The sequence below is a fragment of the Amphiura filiformis genome, chromosome 13 (assembly GCF_039555335.1).
Source record: "Amphiura filiformis chromosome 13, Afil_fr2py, whole genome shotgun sequence".
Lineage (NCBI taxonomy): Eukaryota > Metazoa > Echinodermata > Ophiuroidea > Amphilepidida > Amphiuridae > Amphiura > Amphiura filiformis.
In genome coordinates, this window is record NC_092640.1 from 7,449,104 (window position 1) to 7,476,603 (window position 27,500).

General features: G+C 37.1%; 2 protein-coding genes across 2 annotated transcripts in view; both read left to right on the forward strand.

The window, feature by feature from the left end:
* The window catches only part of LOC140167387 (3'-5' exoribonuclease HELZ2-like), a 107,700-nt gene extending 99,228 nt beyond the window's left edge, over window positions 1–8,472 (forward strand). Inside the window, 12 exon segments of the mRNA XM_072190693.1 lie at window positions 2–593; window positions 1,500–1,582; window positions 2,605–2,754; window positions 3,080–3,217; window positions 3,474–3,772; window positions 4,031–4,233; window positions 4,626–4,728; window positions 4,914–4,936; window positions 4,938–5,142; window positions 5,264–5,417; window positions 5,635–5,802; window positions 6,365–8,472. Coding sequence (XP_072046794.1) covers window positions 2–593; window positions 1,500–1,582; window positions 2,605–2,754; window positions 3,080–3,217; window positions 3,474–3,772; window positions 4,031–4,233; window positions 4,626–4,728; window positions 4,914–4,936; window positions 4,938–5,142; window positions 5,264–5,417; window positions 5,635–5,802; window positions 6,365–6,462 — 2,216 coding nt within the window. The 3' untranslated portion in view covers window positions 6,463–8,472.
* A 4,260-nt stretch (window positions 8,473–12,732) lies between these two features.
* The window catches only part of LOC140167186 (methyltransferase-like protein 27), a 28,503-nt gene continuing 13,735 nt past the window's right edge, over window positions 12,733–27,500 (forward strand). The window contains exons 1-4 of the mRNA XM_072190547.1: window positions 12,733–12,898; window positions 13,246–13,338; window positions 13,981–14,103; window positions 25,627–25,765. Of these exons, the coding sequence (XP_072046648.1) occupies window positions 13,252–13,338; window positions 13,981–14,103; window positions 25,627–25,765 (349 nt within the window). The 5' untranslated portion in view covers window positions 12,733–12,898; window positions 13,246–13,251. The remainder of the gene's footprint in view (window positions 12,899–13,245; window positions 13,339–13,980; window positions 14,104–25,626; window positions 25,766–27,500) is intronic.

A 27,500-nucleotide genomic window follows, 5' to 3' on the forward strand; every position in this document is an offset into this window, starting at 1 on the left:
GAGTTTTTCTCCGATGCTACAACCAGGAAACCAATTAGGGAAAATGTGAGGATATATGTCGACACTTGGCTTCCCATCTTGCAAATGGTAGCAGCTTATAATGCTGTGTATATCAACGAGACCTTCATCGTTCAAGATATCAAGATCAGTTGGAAGTGGCATGCAAAAAACCCGGGATCAGCTTCCAACCATGATGGGTTACACACAGGATCCTTTACCCTACCCTACACCTTTTGCTACGATCGCCACTTAGGCTTAGCCGAAACAACCGATTATCATTACAATCCATACTACCTTTGCATCCGATACCCAAACATGCACGTTCCTGTCCATTACATTAAACCACAAGAGGTCATTGTAAAGGAAGAGGTTCCAAAAAAACCAAAGGCAACGGAGGAGAGAGATATGACGCTGGTTATTCATTCAGTTGTGAGAGATATCAACGTGGAGAGAGGAACAGATGAAAAGAAAGATTCAGTCACAGTATGCTTCACAGTAACCCACTGTTCTTCACACTTCTCAAGAAGAATCAGAAATCATTTGGAGGAAAATTTGTGCACCGTAGAAGTCATCCCAATGACCAACCCAGATAGGTAAGATGTACCAAACTTCGTAATCATGGTATTAAATGCTCAACAATCCCAACAACGTTTTAAAACGTTATAACCGTGTTTTAAACGCCTGGTTAAAACGCTTTAATAACATTAAATTGTCGGTTCAAACAAAGGTTATGATAAAATGTCATAAAATTTTAAAATGTAAAAATGTTATTGAAAAAATTTTTTGTCAATTGTTTTTCAGAATTTTTCAAAAAATGTTTTAAAAAGCTATTGAAACGTTTTATACCCTTAATATAACCAGCCATTTCACCGTTTGCTGTAAAACGATGATGACAATTGCAAATTTGTTAAAACAGGATGTGAATTTGTTCAAATCTTCGAAGTTGAATTGATAATTATATTCAATTAGTTTTTTAACTCTTTTCTAGTGCAGTGGCGGAGACAGTACCTTCTTTAGGGGAGGAGGGATGAAGGAAGGGGGCAAGGCAACTTTAAAGGGGCGTCAAACTTTTGTAGAAATTATTAAAATGGGCTAAAAAAACCCTAAAGGTCTAAATATCTTAGATATTGGGGTGTGGGGGTGGCAAGAATTTTCACAGGGGAGAAAACTGTACTTTTTGCCTCTCCACTTGGATACGCCACTATGATGATATCATGATAAAGAAAATATCTCTTATACACAAAATAAAGAAATACCAAATTTAAAATCAATATACCTTAGAATATGTTTTCATAACAACAACAACAACAACAGAAACTATGCTAGAGTAGATCTTTTGTTTTCTTGTTAAAGTGAGTGCAAACTATCCATAATAATTAGCCCTAGTCGTTTGGCGGTAAATTTGTGTGGACGTTTGAGCGTACCGGAAATTAGAGTGTTGCAACATTCACTGGTAGACGAGGATTAATACATGTATTAAAACCTATTTCTTTCTTCAGACGACTTATCGAAGCTATACACGACATAGGAAAAGAGGACAGTCCCGAACTAGTTCGGGATATATGTCTGAGAGTAAATGAAGGTAAGTATATTAAAGCTTACGATGTAAGCTTAACGTCTGAACGCAATGTGTTTCATTATTTTTACCGTGAGACGTGTGTCGATGCATTGTAAAGAAAAATAAGCTTTTTCTATAATTCAATGTCAATTTATACGCACAGGGAAAGGCCACTTTCGCATATCAAATGGAGATTTCTTGTTAGACAGTGCTTCATCAGCAATATAATAACGGCATACCCACGCGTCCGCATATTTGTGGCTGCCTTAAGCTGCTGTGTAATATTTAGTCAACTTTCCCATTCTCAGCAACAGCAATGTCCACGGAATAAGCCAAGTTATGACAACACCCCGACCGACACAATAGAAACAGTTGTTGAAATAATTACCAACTTTCTCTTTAATAGCTTTCTATAGCCATGTGTCTTTTCTATCTAGTGATACCAAAATATGTACACGCCACATAATATCGCTATGACGTCATAATGTGAGCGCGCCTATGCAAATTTGAGCAATGAACAAGTATGGGCAAAATTATTTTTCGGCTAAAATTCTACGAACTTCCGAATTTTTGATTAAATATAAAATAAAATGATTATTTCAACCTAACAAGAAAACAATTATAAAAAGTCAGTAGCTCTTGGAATGATTTTACAAGAGCTAAATGAAAATCATGGATTTTACTGTAGAAACCACCAATGATGGGCCTCACCAACCCCCTTGGTCATTTTTGATGGCCTGTCCTACAAAGTGTACTAAGGTGCTGGGGCAAACATTTATTTACTAAAATGAGTTCAAAGGATGATCTACGATTAGCTAAGGTCGTTTGGGAGAAAACACGCGTGTTTTTTTTTATTATGATTGATAAAAAATCTTAGGTTGGTTGGTACAGCCCCCTTTCGTAGTTCTAGGGTTAAAATCTATTGGTTTGCTTTAAATAAACGTAATAGTGGTATATTTTGGCAATTTAGTATTCTAAATGGAATATTACTGGGTCAAGAGTATCCACGTTAATAACGTATTTCATACTTGTTTTGAACTTCATAGATCAGTGGATGAGTAATCGTAATTCAGATATTGACAGTGACCGTATGATGTACACTGCGGACGGAGTTCCAGGATCGCCGAACATTTCCCAAACCGAAGCCATCGGAATGACCCTGAACCAAGACTTCGCGGTTATCCAGGGGCCACCAGGTATCGTTTAATTCGAGCTCATTTTGTTCACTCTATTATCAGTAGTAAAGTATAATGGTGAAGGATGTAGGCCCTACCTGCCGAAGAATGATTATGTAATCATGATACTATGTAGGCAATATTTATATTATATATAATACAAAGAGGGAAGTTAATTGAGAACTTAGTAAAGACATTATTTTTAATAATAAGGCAAAAGAACGATATTGACAAATATACTGAAGACATTCAACCGTAGCTACCCGTGTATTCTCATTCCATTTTATTTATTAATTTAAAATTAAACCAGTGTGGTAAAGAGATTTCTTGATTCCATTTTCATCAGGCACTGGTAAAACCATTACGGGCGCACGGATTGTTCACCAGTTTGTTCTAATAAACAAGGATCGACGAGATACTGGAAGGGGCTGTCCTCAAGTGCTTTACTGTGGACCTTCAAACAAGTCAGTCGATGTCGTAGTAGGTATGATATTAACTTAGTAGGATTAGTAGGAAAATACATGTCAGAAAGTATAAAACCTTTAACTGTCATGCAATCAGCATTGGGTGTTTTATTAGGCATACTCGGTGACAGATAGGGAATAAAATCATAGTTCCGTAATCTGAGATTCTGAACTCGTGGACTTCAGATTGTACTGTACCTTCAAAGTTTCTACCATGTGAATTACCATGTTTGATGACATCTTAATATTCTCATAAACATTCTCTCATGTCATTAGGCTATCTGAAAAAATTACCAGGCGTGAAACCAGTTCGAGTCTATGGTGAGCATATTGAAGAAAACGATTTCCCGACACGGATTCTAAAACCAACAGGCAAAATGGACTCCCGGGAAAATAAAACCGACGAGCAAAATGAAGATATAGCCTTGCATCACCTTATCCGGAACAAAAGATACTCTGAGCATAGTGGACGGGTAGTATCTCACTACTATAAAATCAGCCATTACATCAGAAAAAACGAGGATCCTCCTTCGAAGCTCTTAGTAGCATACAAAATGTACGTAAGGAAAGCGAAGGTAAGAACCAATTATTTGAGTCCTGTTTTATTGAATTACATTTTATTATTACATTATATTATATTACATTACATTACATTACATTACATTACATTACATTACATTACATTACATTACATTACATATTTAGCGCTAGATGCCCGCGAAATCCTTGCTGAGCCATTTGTGTTGCTGATAAATCATTTGTCCTTGATAAAACATTTGTATCGACTCATGTATATAAAGCGTCGTTTATTAATAGGTGTTCTTTTTTAACAGCAAGATATTCTACGAGGAAAAAACGTTGTTCTGTGTACGTGCAACGTTGCTGGTAGTCCCTATATAAAGGATAAGAAGATGACGAACATCATTCAATGTGTAGTGGACGAGGCTGGAATGTGCAATGAGCCTGAAACTCTCACTCCCTTGGTAGCTACTAAACCAGAGAAAATTGTTTTAATAGGCGATCACAAGCAGTTGAGGTAAGTAAATGTTCTCTTTATGTATAACAGAGAAAGCTTTCCTGCGAGTACCCACTAACTTGTACATGTGATGGGTACTAGCGATTGTAATCTTACAACAGTCGTACTAGGCGCGTATATTCTACGCCATGAACATATCACGCTACATGACATACTATATTTTACTTATTATAAAACTAAACCCTAACCCCTAAACCTAACCTCTAACCTCTTACCTCTAATCAAAACCCTAGCCTCTGACCTCTAACATCTTGTCAAAACCCTTATTGCAGTCCATTATGGTTGCAAAAAGAAATTACGCTTCCTGGACCGCAAGTTTCGAACGGATTCATATTTTTGTTGCGGAATAGCTTTACCATTATTTTATCATTTCTTTATTCGAACAACAACAGGCCAATCATCCAAGAATCAACTGCGAAACAACTGGGCATGGATATATCGCTTCTGGAAAGGTATCGAAAAGGAGCATATATGCTGAAAATACAGTACAGAATGGTAAGACAGAAAAACAAATCGAAATTAAAAATCAAAATAAATAATAACGTTAGAAAACAAAAATAAAATGTAAGTCACCAATGATAGATAAGATCTTTTGACAGACGCATTCAACATATATATCATCATTACCATCATTAACATCATCAGCATTTATATTATATATCTTTGGCATTTGTTTTCAGCATAAAGGCATCTGCGAATTCCCCCAAGGCTTTCTACAATAACGAGTTGATTACTGCTCAGAGTGTAATTGATCGACGTCCGCAACCTCATAAGAGAATCCATTGGCCTGGTGGTCATGACCACCCTATTATTTTTAGCCACATTGTTGGAGAGGAAACGATGCAAACCGTACATGACGAGGACGGCAATGAATACACAAAAGGCAATGACAAAGAAGCACGAGAAGCGGTATGGGGAATTATCCTTACTTTCTTAACATATTTTATCGATCCAGTGTTTGATACTTTAAAACTACAATTAAATTACATTGTATATTAGTAATATTGTCTATATTGATTATATTTTCTAGGTGAGAATTGCTAATGCGCTGATCAAAAGGGGTGTCGCAGTGAAAGATATAGTGATGCTTACACAATATTCACTTCAACGTACAGTTCTAATTAAACGCCTTCAAGAAGAAAACATGCCCAAAGTGAATGTTCGAACTGTCGTTTTAAGTCAAGGTATGATACATGTTATTTCGATTCGAATTGAATAGATTTGACATTTTTAAACCAAAAATGTCTTTTATCAAGATGTGTCTTTGTTTGGGATATGCATCCAGGAGTGAGTTTACCTCAATTCTTTTGCGGTCTTTATGTTGATGTGTATACAATCCCATGGTTCCATGTTACTGTATGTTTTTTAGCTATTGATTTTGTGTTATCTTTCACCATACAGGCAGCGAATGGGATTACGTGATACTATCAACAGTTCGATCCTTACCACGACGAGAGATAGAAGAGACACCTACAACAGGATGGTTGAGGAAACACCTTGGCTTTATAACTGATGAAAACCAGATGAATGTTGCTCTTACTCGTGCCAAAAGAGGCCTGATTATTGTAGGCAAGTATCACTGTTCAGTGCATGCAACATACTGGTCGTATATCGCCAACCCTAAGTGTTACAATAAAACTAGACAACATATACTGTGCACACGGAATCCTGGTGTGCACATAACCCAAATAAAGCAATGGAATTGGACCCACGAACATCCTTAATAGTCGGAAGCTCCATCCATTAGGCCACCAGGTCCGGCTAATAAACAGCAGTGAAAATATATGTTAATGTAAGCAGTCGGGGTAGTACACACCACAGATATCACGCAAAGACACCAAGTACTGCAGATCAATAAATGATGTTTAATTGTCACCCCAGAATTATACATATTTAAGCATGTAATGGGGTCATGCATGCATCCTGCCAAGAACATACAAACAGAAAGGGCGAAATCGGTGGATTGTGTGATTGAACAGGTTTTAAAATTGGTAAAGTTAGTGCGCGGAATAAAAGTAGAAGTTGATCGAGTTCATTATGTTTATATATTTATTTTTTTATTTATTTAATTACTTGCTTAGTTCATTAATTAATTTAAATATTTATTTACTTATTTATTTACTTATTTCAGGTAATAAATATCTCTTGAGCAAACATGGCAAGTGGGGAGAACTCATCGAAGACTACGATCAGCTGGGATGTGTAGTAAATGCAAGGAAATGGCCGTAATATTCATGACCTGCTAGCATGTGTCATGGGAGTGTTTTAAAAATTCTAGTAGTTTAGCTTAGTACATGTATTATATTGTTGTTAATTTTGCACATTGCCAAATGATAATTGCTTAGAAAAGGAGTGATCCTTTATTTCTAAAAGTTAGAGACCCAGAGGGCAGTATATCAATTATTTGACACCGAGAGAGATATTTGTATATAAGTAATCTAAAAATGGCGACATTCAGTGTTAGTTAACGGTGCCTTCTGATCGTTATTCTCGAATCCCTGTTAGTCACCTTTTGAGACGTCAAATTTTGAGACATTTACTCATGATTTTTATCAGTAATGCGCAAATCTAGCCGCCGTATTTCCGCTGGAAATCCTCCTACTCTCGTCCACTGAGTAAGCATTTCCTTGTTTGCATGAGCTAATCGTATACATGGCTCATTACATTGATTGAATAAATCCTTCATCGCGATATAGATAACGTTGTCCCCGCTTTCTAATTCACAATATTTTTATAATCTGATCCCCACATGGTTTTGCCGTGAACTTTCTCCTTCAACAGAATCATTCCTTTTGGTCATGTTATTTTCTCCCAGCTTACTTCTCTGCTTCCTTCATATGCTCACTCAACCTTAAATCTAAAGTGTGCTGCATGGAATTTCGTATCATGTTTGTGCGGTTTCACTTTTGTCGTTTGGGTGTACATTGAAAACGCTCCTTTCCGTCACACCTTGCACATAAGGTATAGGTAACATGTCCCACTTTTTGTCACTATACGAGTGGTCACATGCAAACATCAAGGCGAATTTTCATGTATGTCTAGCTGAAATTCAAATTAGGCATCGTGTATAACCATGGGAACCAAGAGGGTTGTTGTACCCCTATATAGTAAACAACCTATATTATCTCCATTTATGATACCCAATATTTAGCTATTGATATATCTGGTGATACCAGAATAAGCATAAGTATCAACCTTTTTGCCATTTGACGTCACTATGACGAGGAGCGACTTTAACAGAATACACAGCGAGTTTTCTAAAAGAGGAAATTTCTAAAAATAGGCCAAGATAAATTTTTGGGGCTGAATAGTGTAGAAACATGTAGGTGAAAGCATGCAGGATATTATAATTACAATACTCGCGTTGTTTTATTTGGTTATCGTAATTTATTGATTTAGAGATTTCGTTGTAACTTTTCATAAGAGATACCATTCTTTAGGTTTATGCATGAATTCAGGTTTTTACGAGTATGAATTCTCACATGTTAAAAAATATATTTTAAGCCTGTTTTGGGACTCTTTAGCCTGAATTCACGCGGGTTTTTCTCACAAACTTCAGGTTTTAAGTGAAACAGTAGTATCTCGTTATATCCAGAATAATGTAAAAAGATAAATAAGTAGGTTGTGCCTATATATCGATGTTATGTCCAGTTTAAGGGTATATAATTTTACTTCACCCTAGAACTAGTGCGCCATATTTTGTAACACGGACTACGAAGGGGGGGGGGGGGGTGTTGCACCCCCTAATTTTCAATTACAAACTTCATATACCATATATATTTGGTTCTGATGTATTATAGCTATGGGTCTCCTATATCCAGTAATACAAACATTCCTCACATAATGTCGCTATAACGTCATAATGTGAGGGTGCCCATGTACATTTGGGAAATTCCGGCTATGTAAAAAAGTATAGGCAAAATTGATTTTCGTTGATCGATAAATTGATCTTAGGGTTGGGGGTTTGTACAACCCCCTTCGTAGGGTTGAGGTTTAAGGTTATTTATTTTACACTGAACAAGAACTTGGGCATGGAGATTGCAGAGGTATCTATGATAATGTTGTTTTTTTTCTAGTTTTTTTGGAATGTCCAGGTTTTGCCGATATAATCAAACTTTTAAACCCAACAAGGTTCTGGTTTTAAGAGTTCAATATGGAATATGATTCACATGATGAAAAAATAAAAAAGTGAGCGCATAGAACATGGTAATAAACTTGTTTAAGAAGGATTATAAACAGCTAGTGATACAGTCCGTTGCTTTCATTGTGTCTTTGTAACGCTGTGTATTGTGCCCACTGATGAGAAAATATACAGACTATATTCTCCAACAGTTAAAGTCCCAGCACCACGCGTTAATGAGGGAGACGAAACTGCCAGACGTGATATGGCGTATTTTTCTTGTCTCATCCCGTAAACCCGAAGATACGCATCGCTCTATAGCGTAACGCGAAGGCATGTAACGCTGCAGCGAGTTAGCGTGATTTGTTAGACACATACAATCGAATAATCGGCACTCATGAATATGCGAGAATTCCCAGCATACATAACCCATAACTCCAGGGACTTTTTCGAGGGTGATCTGTATAATTTTCTCGTCTGTGATTTTGTCGGTCTAAGAGGCCGGTCGAGTGCAGATCCGTCGGAACACGTTTTTCAATATTCCAAGCAGCAAAATTCATTTCCCATTGAAAAAGCGTTATCCGGATCTGCAGTCGACTATTCTGCTAACATCCGGGCTCTTTTTTGACCCCGAGGTCACGAAACGACGTGACAACTTCAAAGGAGTAACAAAAAGAACAAAAATGTGAGGTTGGCGGAGTGCAGTGTAAGCAAAAAAAGCTGCGAACGTGGTTGGCGAATTTATTTCATTTGGTTAACAAAATCCTGCCGGGAGGCAATTGGAAACATGCAGTAAGCCTACTCTTATGGAAACTAAATCATATTTCCACCGATTTTCAAAGTACTTATATTTGTTTTAATATGTTTTCTTACTGGTTCTCTTTTCGGAGCTAAGGGCATCTTTTTTATATTCGTCACAATCAAGCATGCCATGTTACCTAATCTATCATTTACTGTTTAACGTGTGATTTTCAGGTAACTTTGAATTTCATTGACTTTGAGCAACCTTGTTTTTACTCCGCTTACCAAAATAGCCATGTACCGAGCCTTATTACACAGTATTTTATGTGGGAGAACATCATACACACCAAATTGCATTCTGAATACGAGGAATGTACTTCTGATAGACTTTCTGCAATGTAGATAAGTCATACCATTTACGTCGCATTAACTAGGCAAAATATCGGACCTTCATAATCTCAACGATTTACTATCGTTTATTCTCGAATTTGAACCTAAATTAGTACACTCACCATATTGTTGTCAAAAATCCCCTACAGATGCCTTCTTACTTTCAATTTTCTGACTGGCGCCATCGTTTTAAAGAGCAAAACGTCTTCTGTTTAGAAACGTGGAGCTATTTGCATATATTAAAGTTGTGTGATGCCTCTCAATAGTAGAAACTCGAAAATCTATTTTTTTTTTGGAAATTGTCTCTCCAAGCGATGAGAATTGGACAAAACTATGAGAATTGAAATTTTCTCATCCAAATGAATGAGAAATACTACTTCATCTTCATCAACCTGCCACAGATGGTCGTTTGACACTGAAATTCGTCTTTAATTAGTGAGTACATTTTATACATAATCAATTTGATTTGTAGTAACTTGAAATAAGAATTAAATATATTGCAAAGAAATTAATGTATTGGTTTCAGCTAGTTATTTTGTGTTTGATCTCGGTTTCCTCTTTTGGCGTTTAACGTCATAATAGTTTATTCTCGAAATTGAACTTAAATTGTAGTACACTCACCATATTGTTGTCAAAAATCCCCTACAGATGCCTTCTTACTTTCAATTTTCTGACTGGCGCCATCGTTTTAAAGAGAAAACGTCTTCTGTTTTAAACGTGGAGCTATTTGCATATATTAAAGTTGTGTGATGCCTCTCAATAGTAGAAACTCGAAAATCTTTTTTTTTTTTTTAATTGTCTCTCCAAGCGATGAGAATTGGACAAAACTATGAGAATTGAAATTTTCTCATCCAAATGAATGAGAAATACTACTTCATCTGTCAACAACCTGCCACAGATGGTCGTTTGACACTGAAATTAATGCGAGCTTCAATTTTCTCATAAGGAATTATTATGATTACTTTGTTTTGATACAAAACACCTACAGGGTGTCCCAAAAAAGAGGCCCCTCATTGCGCCCTCTTTTTCTCCTATTTCTGAAAAGTTGATCAAATATATTTTGGTATGTAAAAAACCTTGAGTCGTTAGCTTTAATAAACCAAAAGAATTATATCAATCGGCTCACAACTTTTGAAGATATGCTCTTTTAAAGAAATTTACCCATTTTTCACTCTGTCCACGGAGAAGGTTTGGCTACTTCAAAGATTGAAAAGGAGTACACATACCATGCATGAATATGAAACATTCCTCAATGATAACTTTATAAAATAACTTTATTTATGGAATGGGCTTTACCAGTGGGTTTGTGGGCAATGGATTTTGTTAATAGTGTCATTAATTTGTGGGTAAAATGGATGCCGAATGGGACTTTACTTGCAATTACTTATTTTTTCTTGGTTATTTAAACCTTTTTGTTTTATTTTGTTTCTTACTTTCTTACTTTGTTGTTTCTTGCTTTCTTTTTTTTAATTTACAACATAAGTCATTTCTCTTTTTAGGATAAAAGATTTGGTTTTGGTTCTTCTGAAGTGAGTTTACTGTGCTGTTCTGCGCTCTACCTGGTTGCCTCCTTGGCGAATACAGGTTTCAACCATGGTCGTCATTGCATCAATTGCGTTGCGTACCATCCTTGTGCGCCGGATACTTGCGAATGCATTCAGTAATACGTTTGCGAAGATGTTGGGTTTTGACACAAAGGAAAAATCAAGTGGTGTAAGGTCAGGTGATCGCGCAGGCCACTCCAAAGCATGAGCCATCCCAAGCACTCTGTTTGCTATCCATGGACAGAGTGAAAAACGGGTACTTTTATTCAAAAGGGCATATCTTCAAAACTTGTGAGCCGATTGAAATAATTGTTTTGGTTTATTAATTAGCTAATGATTAAAGGTTTCTTTACATACCAAAAATATTTAATCAACTTCAGAAATAGGAGAAAAAGAGGGTGCAATGAGGGGCCTCTTTTTTGGGGACTCCCTGTACATTGTGTTATTTGTGTCCAAATAGGTGAATGTAAAATCTAAGGAAACCATAACCAGTATCTTGAGACTGCGCTAATTTTAATCTATAATCTCACAGATTTCATTATTTTTTTAAACAAATTTAAATCGATAAACTGCGCCGTCGTAGGTGTCATCTGAGATTTTAAAAAGGGATAAAGAACAGAATTTTAAAGGAAAAAAAAATCGGCGACATTTGGACTCGAACTCTAGACCTCGTGATCGCAAGGCATTAACGAAACCACTACACTGTAGTAGGGCCGTTGTCAGTCGTGAAGAGTTATTTATAATAACTATATCAGGTTGATGGCCTAACGGTGGACACAAAAAGTGTTAAAAGAAATTGATGTAATTGTCTTTATTAAAATTTTGTCCACCGTGGGAATAAAGTGCACGAATCAAAATTCCAAGTTTATTTTCTTAACCCTAAATATATTGCCAACAAATATATTCGTAGTAAACCGATACAATTATGTCTATTTGAGACGTTTCAATTCATTTTTCTACCACGTCACGGGCCATACGTACATTGAATAACTTCCTCTTCTCTTCTATAAGATAATGTTTAATTTTTTTTTTACCTCAACTTATTTACTCAATTTATACAACTGCATTATCCACATATATTTATACCAAAGATCTATGAGTGGATTACAAGGTGAGGGGGTCTTTTGGTGAATCTCAATTCTATCTTTCTTTCTTTCTTTCTTTCTTTCTTTCTTTCTTTCTCTCTTTCTTTCTTTCTTTCTTTCTTTCTTTCTTTCTTTCTTTCTTTCTTTCTTTCTTTCTTTCTTTCTTTCTTTCTTTCTTTCTTTCTTTCTTTCTTTCTTTCTTTCGTTCTTTTTCGTTCTTTCTTTCCTTTTTTCTTCACATTGCCAATTTACACTTCGTCTGTATTGCATAACTTATTAAAATGTCTTTATATTAAATGAATAAATCTTGATTGATTGATTTCTATTTCCATGTATCAATGCTTGGGTTTTCTTCAACATGTTCAATTTTTGTTTTTATATATATTATTATAGAAATTCATAGGCATACTAACTGCATATGCATAAATCACACCATCGGTTCAATAAAACCGTCCATATGAAGTTCGCCATATGATATTTTATTTGTATAATTTCCAGCCTATTTTGAATCCCTTCCCTCCCCACCACTCAATGTTGGAGCAAACATATACACGATATATGTACTTTGAACTTTGACCTGAACTTGAAACGTGGCGAAATCTTTTGTACTGGGTTTCCTGTGAGTGAATGCGTTATTATTTGGAGCGTAAAATCCAATCAATATCACACCGCGTCGTGTTATTGCGTACGTATTCTGCATAGTCGTTTAGTGTGTATGAAATTGGTAGCCGAACGAGAAAAAGGGGAACAGTAATTGATGCAAATTTTTGTGTGTCGTAAAGCAGGTAAATTTATAATATTTCAGTAGTTTCTGCTTCTTAGTATAGCCGAGCTGCGACGTCGACTAGACGCTTGTATTTCAGTAGTTGATCATAGTTGGTCACTAAGACCATTGGTGCAAGAAGGAAGGGGCGGTTGAAGAAGAAGGACGGCACAATAGGAATTATATAAAATATTAAAACTTCCGCCAACACTGCTGGTCGTGGTGTTTTGTATCCATTTTGTAACATCCAGTATAGTATGGCCGTAGACTGAGAACAAAATATGTTCGTCCCCGACCCCCCTCCTTAATATTAATACTTCAGCCGACATTGCTGATCGTGACGTTTTGTATCCATTTTGTAACATACAGTATAGTATGGCCGCAGACTCGAGATTGGATTTGCCTAATACAATCGACGGACTGCGTTCCCACTATGACCAACGGGCCGCCTCATATGACGAGGTAGGGATCCATTGTTATTTTTATAAAGATCATTGCGTTGTTAATCAGCATGCATTAGATGCCTATATCGTCGGCAATATAAAAATACGGATGTAGCAACAAAATACGCTAAAACAGATCACCATTATTCCGTAATACTGCATATTAATAGGCACTGCAAGATTTGAATGCGGATTTTGCGAGAGATATTTGACTGTCGGACATTTGAATTGCACTTAGAAATCTTCGGCGCGACGTATTTCTATTCCTACATTGTCCCGCTATACATGTACACATAAAGCTTTTGTATCGGGACATAGAGATATAAGAATTCCAATTTTTTAAATCCCCCCAAGTGCTATAAGCAAAAATTGTTGCTTATAGATTTGTTGCTCCCCCCCCCCCCCTCAATTATGTTTCTTTCTCATACAGGTCAGACTAATATTATTTTAAAAAAACAAAAATAAAAACAAAAACCAAAAAGCACCATTCCAGGAGTATTTCCTGCAAGCGACATCCTCGTGTCCGCGTTCAAATTGTGCGCTGAGTTGAGAATGTGCGACCTCCTCAAATAGTGCATGATGGGATATAGGGGAAAAGGATATATTTTATTTCCATATTGACCACTTATTGCATGACACATATTTCTATTTACTTTGATAGAACTCCAAACAGGTTGGCTACAATTCACCTCGAGTAACCGCGGAGACACTGGCAAATCATCTCAAAAATAGGGATGCACGAATACTTGACCTCTGCTGTGGAACTGGATTAGTTGGAGAACAGGTGAGGTATCAAACAATCAACGCAACTCAGAAAGTTGACATTTTACAATAATCACTATGTACCCCGGGACATATTTAAATGTCAATTTGAGGTGGGTATGTGGCAGACCGAAAGTTGGGTATGTAATTAAAAAAAGTTTAGGGTCAAGTCACCGGCGCCTCCGGAAGTTCCGACAATCTCTGTGACTGTGACGGAATGTCAACAATCAACAATGTTGTACACTGTTGCAAGATGTTTTAGCAAAGTTGGGCGACTCTTAAGCAGCCTTATAATGCGGGATCACATAAATCAATTTACTCAACGTTCCTAATACTTGTATTAGAGTCACGCGGTAGCATGACCAGCAAGTTTAAAAAAAAACGACTGATAAAGAAGAATAAACAGATGCATCGCGAGACTATATTTACACGGAACAAAACGCTATTGTTCTATGCTATTTTTCGCTGGGTACAAAATATATCTAAAACCATGCTAAATCTTATTTACTGTCCAAAGTGTCATATTTTAATAACTCATTATTTCAAAAAATTACACCAATCTTACAGTCAATCCGATTGTTTGATAATAAACAAACATTCTTGCTTTATTTCATAGCCAAAATTAGTGGCAAATCATAGCTAATCATACTGATATCCACAATCTTTCAACACTGCTACAGCCATACATGGCTGTCACTGTCGCACTACTTTTTCAGATTCACTTTCAAATATACCCTAGCATTTTCCTGGATACCCTACATACAAATTCTGGATCCCATTTGCCAACAAATCAAGTTTTTCACAATTCTTTTATTCTTTCCGGACCACAGCATACATTCATATTAATAAATACTCCACTTTCACACCTCGTTATATATCGGTACGTCTCTGTGGCGAAGCGGTTAAGGCCATGGACTTCTAATCCATTTATGAATTTTTGCTCAAGTTCGAAACTTCCCACCACTTTTTTTAAATGTTTTATTAACCAATTTATTGTCACAAATCAAGAATAACACCATTTCGAACATCCATTGCTATTGTGATATTATATTTTTTTTCATCAAACAAACATGTTTGATTTTTTTATTCACATTTAGGCCTAGGCCTAGGGCCTACTTTCACCATCCAGATGATTTCACCATGCCTGACTATCATGACATCTTCGTCATTTAAAACACATTTATCAGTGTCTCTGTTCACAGCGCAGATTGAAATTATATTTGGAATACATATTATAAATTGTCACAAATTAAAATCACAAACCGCGAAAGATCGCCAACAACTGCCGCTGAATATTGATATTAGAGCGATTGCGGAGAGGCGTTCACTGCAAACGCCATACGGGTTACGGATTTCTGCATTTTGCGGTAGAACGTCATAGTCCCGTTCACATCCAAACTAGCCTCCTACACAGCCAGTTTGTGTCGGTCCTAACGCTCGTCGTTCCTAGTATGTTCGTGATAACCGCATAGAGTCTGAACCAAGACTACGTGTAAACGCAATTGCAATCATGATGGCGCTATGCTGAGACAAATAATCTAAAGGTAATAGGAAGCACCCATTGATTCACCTTGGGTGCATCGAACCAGAGAAGATTATCTTCTTTCATCGAACTACTTTCCTCGGTATTGATATGCAAATACGACTGGCTGTTTTTGTTTTTTTTTGTTTTTGGTTGATTTGTATGGCGCTTTCAACTACTGAGGTTATTTGCGCCAGTACTCACTCCTTTGTCAAGTTGCACCTGTATAATTCCATTCAGTCACAATACATAATTATCTGCTTCACTGCACCTTAGTTATTTCTATCTTCTTCATGCCTAGCTCGTTGTATATCTCTTGCTGTTTGCTCGTACGATGAATCCAAATTTGTTTCCTTGTCGACGTGGTAAAAAACCACACAGTGTCTCTTCAGAGCCACCACAGGCTGAGTCAGCCGAGGAAGGGCTAAAACGTGGTCAAATTACTTTGCATGATCCTACGCTAGCTTGACTTCCCCGCATCCAAGCCTGTTCCCCAGAGCCCAAGTTAGCGTTATCCATCCGACACCACGTGGAGGTTTGGGTTGAGTTGCCCGCGAACAAATACTTTGCCAGCTCTACGGGCCTTGTCGGACTACGACTGGCTGTATCTATCAAGGAGTTTATATAGGAAGGAGAAGAAATAGATTATGTAACGCTTATTGTTCCTTTGTGCCAATATGAGTTCCCGACACGCTATTCATCGTACCTTTTGTTTGAGACAAAGGGCTTCCGCCATTAAATCGGTAACTGACCTGACCAGCGTATTAACGCTATAATAGGCAGGCTACTGTCAATAAGTGATGAAACGAAAGTCACGTAAAAGCGCCTATACGAACGAGAGGTACCCTTTGTACTAGTCCATCCCAAGGGTGTGCGTGAGTTGTCGCATGCACACAAAACAGAGGTTCACCTACAATACAAACCTATTGCAGCGCCCAAATTGGTTTGGGCGCTCATTTGATTATACTCAGCACACCGTCGACGTCCTATACGATAAATATAAATTTAATACTCCGTTGGTGAGCGACGGGCGAGTGGTAGTGAGCGACAGGCGAGTGGTATTTCACTGAACGCAAGAAAAGGAGTTCTATCTGATTGGCTAGCAATCGATCGCTTAGGTCGCTCAGTAGTCAACTACAAACTCATGCATTCAATTCGATTGAAATCGATTATTCTATTATTGACGAAGATAAAGAGCGTGATAGTGTGTCAATAATGTACATTGTATTGCACCTGGCTTTACCAGCATTCCTTTATAAAATAATTTTCTCAAAGAGTTGAATATTATCAAAATTTTTACCCAGGATTTCAAATTTTTTACCCGCAAATTGCAGTTAAACATATCCACAGCAAAATACCGGTCCTCACTAATTAGTACATTTAATTTCCAGTTAGTACATTTAAACGAAACCTGTGATTTACGTGACAACAAATAAAATTTTCTTACAATAGAAATATCATATGGGATACTGATATGGTAGGCCGCAACCGCCACAACGTGGAGCTGCTACGCGTAGCTGACTTTTTGTTCCGTGGAGCCAAATTGACCAATCATGTTAGAGTTTTTCATTACTCGGAGGTAAAACTGACCAATCAAGTACGACTTACTCATTACGTGAAGCGAATTTAGTCATTAAGAATTTGCCAGACGAGCTTCACGTAGTTGCAAGATATCCTCGGTCACGATAGTTATGATTCAAAAAGTAATTTATGAAAAGTACGAACCGACTTATTATTAAGATGGACATGCACTCACAAGAAACTCATACAGTATTGTACACAACTATATAGCTAGGCAGAGTGGTGGTAAACCATGCACACAATTCTGCGATCTGCAGTGTATCGCCGGGAGCTGATTTGTACATCTTGCGCGGCGTGGCCTGCGGAATTCGACCTTCAGCAAACCAGTTCGGATTTACTTTATATACTAGTAGTAGGCCATACATACTGTAGTTACGGTACTGCCCGTTTTCCTATACACAATACTCAGTGCGCTCACCATTGACGCGTGACCTAGTGTATGTTAGAAGTATTATGCCATTGCCTATATGACGTCACTGTGTAAAAAATAACCAGTCAATATTTAAAGTATTCTCTGAAATTCTAGAAAATATAGTTTTGTAACATTTCCTAAATTTTTAGCTAATTTAGGTGTTTGGAAATATTGGTACTTTTGTGTTTTAGGAAGGATATGTAAACGACAGATAACACCAAAAAATATGAACAAATTATTTCTAAACCGTGTTAAGTCTGCAAACCATTATGCTTCTCATTTTCAAGAACGCTGGTTAACAATAAGCAGACTATTGTCTCATTTCGTAAACAAAAGCCCAGACAGTATTGTTACCTTGCGTTCGCTTTATAATCATTCACCCAACTGAAACTATAATACCAGCTCATTGTTCATTGCACAGGTAAAACAGACACAAGTGCAGTGTGTATTTAACCAGAGAAGATCTGATGTAACATAGTTGAGCTGTTTTCATTGAGTGTTATCTTGGTTTAATAGCTTTTAATGGGGTTTAAGTCCTTCAAAGGTCGTGGTGAATTCTACTGTAGACATGACTGCATCATGATTATTTTAAAGTCAACAACATTCAACAATATGATCACCGTGATAGTATGACAGTATCAGTACCGTGGGTGTCAGTGATCCTGGCCTGACACAGTAGACAAACAAACAAACACGCCACACACATGGCACATGCATGCAAGGTAACATTAACTATACACTAATCAAACAATGGTATTGATCCTGTACAACTGTTTGTGGTTTATTTACATTCGATTCATTTAAAATCCACATAGTAAACATTAATTTTGGCAAGAGTTTTCTCTCTCTGGAACGATGATGCATCAACTGGCTCCGCGTAATGAAAAGATCTAACATGATTGGTCAATTTAGCTCCGCGAAGCGAAAAGTAAGCTACGCGTAGCAGCTCCACGTTGTGGCGGTTACGGCCAGCCATATACTGATCATGCGAAAATCGTAAAACATAGAATAGAAACAGTGTGGCCGGCTCTCAAAATCTCAAATTGTATGCATAGCCTGAGTCGCACGGCCTATCTCGAACAAAATAGCTCAAAATCACCATGCGTAGTTGTTGAAAAACGTGAGGATTTATCGTACTACCACGGCAATTTTTAACACGAAGATATAGGGATGATGACGGTGTGCTCAGTGAACACGCTTTGCTCTACCATTTCGCTACGGACAGTTCAGCAGCATAGGCAAAGTGTGCGCTCTGTGTGGCGGATATAAGAATCTACACAAGTAAGTTGTCTACATTGTTTGCCAATAGGTCTACATATAAGGATTTGAAGTAATTATGATATCACTCCTACTGTAGTGTTTTTAAGGACATTAGCCGCGGTCCACATCGTGTTTTATTATGTATAGGCCTACCATAGTATTTTACATGAGCATCGCGCATATAGGAGTCTACCCTGGACCTCAAATGTGATTTATTTCCTAATAACTCGAGAAGCATATAGCCATACTATTTCTGAATCAATCCATAAAGCAAAGCAAATCATACTTGAAGGCCTATAATACTATATTAAATATAATTGCGGACCAACCGATACAGCTCGATACGCCCAATGTATGAATAAAATCACCTAACAATAAAGTCGCCCAATTGAACAGCTGTAGGTGTCGATCGCACGACTTCATTAATATTGATTGGCAACATTTTCCAATATGTCAGCGCTCAATTCGGATACAATAGAACAATAGACTCTTCAGTGCCAAAGAGCTTTTAAATAGAAAAATAGTCGCAATAGATTATATAATCTTTTGTTCGTTTGATGCCGATTAGAAGTTGCGACAGGCTATTCATAAAAGTGGTACCATTGTTTCGAATAAAGGGGTTCCGCCATTAAATTGGTCACTGATCCGGCATCATATTAACGCTCTACACAACAGGCGAGTATCAATAAGTGACCACACTACAGTCATGTGTAAGGGCAGTCATGTGTAAAGTGGTACCATTGTACTCACGTGTCCCAAATGTGTGCTTGTGTGGGTCTGAAGTCTGTAAGGAGGCTTTAGCTGTCGATGCAATCATCTTTACCAACCACCTGACGTTAGGCGTTTCATTTAAATAAATTGAATGCTCTTGTTGATCGATTACACATTAGAATGTATGAAGGCTGCCATGTCCAGTCTATATATCTATATCACACTATAATGGTAATCGCTATACGTATACATGTAAGTATAAGTATAGGCCTATAAAGGTTGTTTTTAAGAAATTTCCATTTAATTGTATTTTAAGAAGGAGATTGGTATAGAAATAATGGCGTACCCAAAGAGGGGAGGGGTTGGGGAGGGGCAGATTCACCTCTGTGAGAAGTCTTGGGAGGGGAGGAGGGAGGAAGAGGGAGGAGGGATATGGAGAATGAGAGAGGGCTGGAGGAAGGGAGAAATAAAGATATAATACAAGTAGATATAAGGAAAATGATGGGAATTAGAGAGGGAGGGTGAGAGGGGACAATGAGAGCGAGGGAGTGATAAAGTGTAGGCCTAGGAAAGAATAAGTACAGAGAAGGGAAAAGAAAGGAATGATGTATACATTTAATAATAATTGTTAGGCCTATATTATAACTAAACACATAACAGCACTGGGCAGCCATTCGATGATGTCAATGCCTTTATTCGTTACGTAAATAAAACGCCCAGTCAGATGTATTTCACACCTACCAAACACAACTCATCCAACTATTAGGATACTTTGATTCGTTTCATAACATGATAAACATAACATTTTTCTGCATTTTATAATGCGTTTTTTTTGTCATTTTGGAACGTCATTTTTTGCTACCAACCGCAACGTAATCGCCTTACGGTAATTCCACGATTGACCAATTCACAATAGATTTCACCCTCTAGAGGGCATAATAACCGATTTTCGACTAATGTAGCTTGCCGTTCGTTGCGTTCCCGTGTCACGTTTCACGTAAATTCCGCAATCTCTCTATTGAGAACCACAAACCGCGAAATTTGGATATCCAACTAGATTGCCCCGTAAGGCTACAAAGAATCACACACCACGGAATATGGATATCCAACAAGCTTAAACTATAAATTAAACTCCCAATAGAGAGCAGGGCTCAAAGGGAAATTAAAATCACAAACGGCGAAAGATCGCCGACAACCGCCGCTTAATAGGGATATCCATGTAGATTGCCCCGCAGGGCTACAAAGAACCACAAACCGCGAAATTGGATATCCAAGCAGATTGCCCGCAGGCCTATCTATTATAAAGAACCACAAACCGCGAAATTTGGATATGCAATAATTGCCCACAGGGCTTCAAAGAACCACAAACCACGAAATATGGATATCCAACAAGCTTAAACTATAAATTAGCTCCCGATAGAGGGCAGGGCTTGATGAGGGAAATTAAAACCACAAATTTGGATATCCAACTAGATTGCCTGCAGGTCTATCGATTATAAAGAACCACAAACCGCGAAATATGGATATCCAACAATAAGACCACAAACCGCGAAAGATCAACAACAACTGCCGCTCAATATTGATATCCATCTAGATTGCCCCGCAGGGCTTTTAACAACCACAAACCGCGAAATTTGGATCTGCAACTAGATTGCCCCACAGGGCTACAAAGAACCACGAAATATGGATATCCAACAAGCCAAAGAAATATGGATATCCAACAAGCTTAAACTATAAATTAGCTCCCGATAGAGGGCAGGGCTTGATGAGGGAAATTAAAACCACAAATTTGGATATCCAACTAGATTGCCTGCAGGTCTATCGATTATAAAGAACCACAAACCGCGAAATATGGATATCCAACAATAAGACCACAAACCGCGAAAGATCAACAACAACTGCCGCTCAATATTGATATCCAACTAGATTGCCCCGCAGGGCTATCAACAACCACAAACCGCGAAATTTGGATCTGCAACTAGATTGCCCCACAGGGCTACAAAGAACCACGAAATATGGATATCCAACAAGCTTAAACTATAAATTAAACTCCCGATAGATGGCATGGCTTGATGAAAACCACAAACTACGAAAGATCGCCGACAACCGCCGCTTAATAGGAATATCCAACTAGGTTGCCCCGAAGGGCTACAAAGAACCACAAACCGCGAAATTCGGATAGCCAAGTAGATTGCCCCGCAGGGCTACAAAGAACCACACACATTAAAACACGATTATCTTGCCTAGTCGGGGCATTTCGACGCTTAATGCGCATTTACCAGTTCCGACTTGAAGTAGGCCTAAATCGGACTTACTCTCTGTGTCTCTCTGGCATTGTCAACATTGGGTGTGTGTTGTTCATATTTACATTTTCTTTACATATTTATGTTGCCTTGAATAATTCAATCAATCAATCAATCAATCTTTATTTTTTCATCAATCTCATACAAACATTATAGCATTATTATATGCAATTATTGTGTATTAACAAAATTTGATGAAGATAGGTACATCACAAAGCCGAGGCCTGATAACGATGTACCACCTTTTAACTAACAAATAATTATAATTTAATCAAAACAACGAATATACACATAAACATAAATAAATAAACAAAGAACCCATCTTAATTTACCGTAATACAATTTTAAGCAAACAAATATTAAAGCAGTAGTATAGTATCAAGCAGTATAGTGAATAACATAGAGTCAGCACAATATGAATTATAAGAACCCATCTTAATTTACCATAATACAATTTTAAGCAAACAAATATTTTAGCAGTAGTATAGTATCAAGTAGTATAGTGAATAACATAGAGTCAGCACAATATGAATTATAAGAACCCATCTTAATTTACCATAATAAAATAGGCAAATATTTTAGCAGTAGTGAAGTATCAAATAGTATAGTGGATAACATAGATTCAGCACAATATGAATTGTGACATTATTTGTTATCTTTTAGATACCTTAACATACTATTTTTGAATTCATTTACCAGTTTAGCTTCTTTAATTTCACTTGGCAAACTATTCCACAGCCTAGGACCAAGTGTTAAAACATCAGTGACTTTATGGATGTCAGTTCGATAATTCTCTTTCTTTCTGGTATTATAATTGTGAATAGACTTCATGTTTATGAACAAGTTGTCAAATGAACTTGGTAATAGACCCTTATGATATTTGTACATAAATATACCCAGTTCTTTATTATACAGATGGCATATATTAAGTAAATTGTACTTTTCGAACAATGGTTTGGTGTGGCAAAGATATGAACTATTATTTATAATTCTTACTGCTCTTTTCTGGAGCTTCACAAGTCTGTTTAAATTATACTTATTAGCAGAACCCCACAATATTATACCGTAGCTTAACTATGGTAAGATTAGCGTACAATACAACTGATACAGGCTTGTTTTTGGTAAAAATAGTTTAAGTTTGTTTAGGACACCAATATTTCTAGAACATGTTTTACTAATGTTGTTAATATGTGACCTCCAAGTTAGGTTGTCATCAAGTATAATGCCCAGAAATTTAACGTCATATACACGTGAAAGTTTGCATCCATCCAGAAATACATTGTGGACATCAGTTATATTCTTTGTTTGATGAGGTGTTCCAATAAACATAAGATTTGTTTTACTGGCATTCAGGGATAACTTGTTACACTTAAACCAGTTAACAATCTCCTTCAACTCTTTATTCATATTGTCACAAAGCCTTTGAATATTGTTATCAGAAAGAAAAACAGTTGTGTCATCTGCAAATAGTATAAACGATAAAAGTTTGGAAAACCACAATGGTACAACTTTTGTAATAAGATGTCATGATCAATAGTATCAAAGGCCTTTGAAAGGTCCATGAAGACACTTGCAGTATACATATTTTCATCAATAGCCTTGTTTGTATCTTTAATCAAGTCTAATACAGCCATGTACGTAGAATGTTTATGACGAAACCCATATTGCCTATTGTACAGTAATTCTTTGGCATTTAAAAAGTTACTACATCTTTCATGAACAATTCTTTCAAGAATTAATGTATATTAAAATGCATATTGATCATTGTGTACGCCTCTTAACATTGCAGTCACGCGTGACGAGCAAGTTTTAAAAATAAACGACTGATAAAGTTTTGTTTAATTATTTATTGTCATGAATCAAGAATAGCAACTTCAAACATCTATTTTTCGTTTTATTCGTTTTATGGAGCACTTCGTAACCTGATGACTTTCCAAGCTTAGAGTTGCTTGGCTACATTCATAAAAAGAAAAGAAATCTACCAAAAAAAACGTCGACAACGTAAAGAAACCCACCTCGGCTCACTTTTTGAAACTTGGTCCCATTATGAACACCAACAGCAAATCAGTGTTTTTATTTTATTTCAAAAGAATACAGCGTTTCCAACAAGATTACAAGCAAGCATACATGTTATTCGTTGAATTCAAACATTCGTCATGATTATTATAAAACAAAGCACAATAGGATATTGGCTTACCATGCAAGAACAAGATAATAACCTTCATATCGAAACGTTAATGCACAAAAGTCATGCTTATTTTCTGTGTGTTGTTGCACGAGATTGACCCTTTGATCCCACACCTCGAATCACCATGGCTGTGTGTGTAGTGAGTCTGGCTAGCCTCTTCTGCAATCTGTGAAACAGTTAGCATTGTGCCGTTATGCCATGTGCAACGTGTTTGATGACTGTGCACAAGACTAACGTAGCAGGCAAGCGACTGAACTCGATGACAAGAAATCTGCCATTTGATTTGGGGGTGACCTGTAGGTTTTTGTTAAATCTCGAGGCCAGTTATAAATAAATCAAAGTTATTTTTAGATGACAAGAGAGAGTACAACCATATCAGTTGAGAAGTATATTTCCTTTTGAAAAATGAGTGCGCACTTTATAGTTTCAGGCAGAGACAAAGTAGCCCAGACGAGGCAAATCAGGATTTTGTGCAGTAAATCGGCGTTGTAATATTTACCGTTTTTTTGAAAGCTAGATTATGGAAGAAAACAATCTTAGCCACAGATAAATACCAGCCTTTCCTGAAAAAAATTTAAAAATAGCCAACTGACAACGATTGAAAGCAAAATTGGCATATTTGACAGGATTGTACATTACGGTTTGCTATTGCTGCACAGCCTTTTAAACAGGGATTCTGAAATGTGACCAAGGGTTTTGATATGTTTCAGGTCGTTCCAGAAAGCTTTCAAATTAATATCGCATATGCACATTAAAGATACATAACACTTCTGGAAATGTTTTAGATTTATATAAATATGATAAGTTTAAATCAGTACCTTTTACAAATGGGACCAAGTTTCAAAAAGTGAGCCGAGGTGGGTTTTTTTAAACTTGCTGATTTCTTTACGTTGTCAACGTCTTTTTTGGTAGATCATCCCTTACGAAAATGCAATCACCAAAACAATATATGAAGTATGCTCCGATGGGGCTATAACTTGCAGAAAATAATCTCTGACAAAGGTCATCTGAGGTCAAAGGACGATTTAAATTTGAAGTTGCTCCAATCATGATGTAACTAATTGCGGAAAATGATCCCTGACACTAAAGGAGTATGAAACCGTAAATGCCATCCGAAATCACAGGTCAGGAAAGGTCAAATGAGGTCAAATGTTACAATATGCCCAATCGGGCTCAAATATGATGCAAGTTATCCTTGATTTGAGAGAGTATAAATAGTCAACCTGAGTTTACCCGCGGTCAAAGGTCAAATGAGGTAAATCAGAAGTCACCACCTGATATTTATGAATGGCCAAGAGGTCCAAAAAACGTGTAAGCAAACGTGTAAGGTTGCATCTTATACGCGTAAGATTGCATATTATACGCGTAAGGTTGCATCTTACACGTGTAAGAATGAAGTGGGATTCTTAAGTTGACGAACCACAGAGTAAGAAATCACAAAGAAAGCAAACTTCGATCAATAATATGCAAAGACGTTTTTAGATTTGTAACACCCACGACTTTTTATACGTGTAAGATTTTTAATGTCAATACTGCTCACTAGTGATATATTCGTGTGTGTATAACAGCTGAAAAATATCCACCAGTTTGCCAACATCGATGGAATTGATATGTCAAAACCAAGCCTGAAAGTTTGTCAAGAAAAGCAAATTTATAAGTCATTAATGTGTGCTACAGTCGGTGCCAAACCCTTGGATATAGCCAATGGTGAGTTTTGTAAAAGAGATATACCGTAAAGGTTCGCCTAATGGCGCTATGAGCTCCCTTGACATAAGTGGAATTTTAGGCACAACCTAAAAGTGTCCTCCCGTAAAATTCCCACCAGCAAATATGGGCACGGAGCATTAATTCTTGTTGGGATTTCAGAAGCTCTCTATTTGCATTTACCCCCAAGACAATGGAGCCCAAGTGAGCCATTAGGCGAATCTTTACGGTAGTAGTACATGGCACACTGTATTGATATTTGAATTAGCATTGTGTTTGCTTCATTAGTGGAACTAAGGTTGATTAGCCCTGATGATTCCCACGAGGGGTCGAAGGTGGGGGAAATATTTAAAATTGTTCTATCATGTTGTAAAACACCTCAAATTGTTCCTGTCATTGCTAGGAATAAAAGGCAATTATCATATTCACTGAGGTGCTAAGTCCAATTTTCAAAATGCGCCAATTCCAAGGTACTCCTCTCTGCAAACGAAATAGGAATTATATTATAAGAACGTATTTCTCACGACTATTTACTGATCAGAGCCGTCCTGTGACTTGCATCCACAATCCTCGGAGCCATGTGACCGCGAGCGAGACTAAGGTCACATGACTTGATGATGTTGTCGTAACTGTGAGGGAGGATGTGCCGGCCGCGTAATTTCTTTCTGCAACCATAATGGGCTGCAATATGATAATACATTAAGTCACGCGGTAGCCGTGACCAGCAAGTTTAAAACACACCGATAAAGAAGAATATTGAGACTATATTTACCCGAAACACTCGCTGGGTACAAAATATATCTAAAACCATGCTAAATCTTATTTACTGTCCCTAACAACTCATTAATTTAAAAAGTCACACCAATCCTAGAGTAAATCATTGTTTGAAAATAAACAAAAATTATTACTTCGTTTCCAATAATTTTGCTATGAAATATCATTATGAAATATCATAATATCAAAATAATACTGATATCCAGATTTTTCTAGACGGCTACAGCCCTACCTGCACATCACCTTCACACTACTTTTTGAGTTTCACTTTCAAAATATACCCAAGCATTTTTTTGGATACCCTACATACAAATTCTGAACCCCATTCGCCAAAAAAAAAGCAAGTTTTTCACAGTTCTTTCCGGAACACAGCATACATTTGTAAACTGGCCTCAAAAAGAAACTTATAATTTTTCACAAGGTCATATCTTGAAATCCTCTCCATAAAAATGAACAAAAATTGCACACGGGATTACTTCAATACCCTACTCTAAAAACATGTCAGTAACCAAGCAGTTGTCCAACTGACACAACAGCAAAATGCACTGACATGGAACACCTTCCTGGACCAAAATTCACAGCCCAACAGATTTCTTTTGTTGGGTTTCAATTATTCGCCTGTACATGAACAAAAATTACACACAGGATAACTTCAATACTCTACTCTAAATAGTATAGTCACCAGAGGGGATTCCCATGCACCGAGTGCTTTTTTTTTCTAACTTACATTTTTGTAATCCTGAAGGTGTCTAGTAAATGAATTTTGATGTTCCCAAAATTAAATATTGTCCCATGGGGTTCATTTGGCGGCCATCTTGGATTCCGACAAAATTCAATTAAACTGACATAACTTTTGAACTAGACATCATAGGAAGACAAATGACCCCATTTTTCGGGATAATGTGGACATGAGCAATCAATTAAAAGGGTTATTTTCATGATTTAAACATGTTGGATACATTAA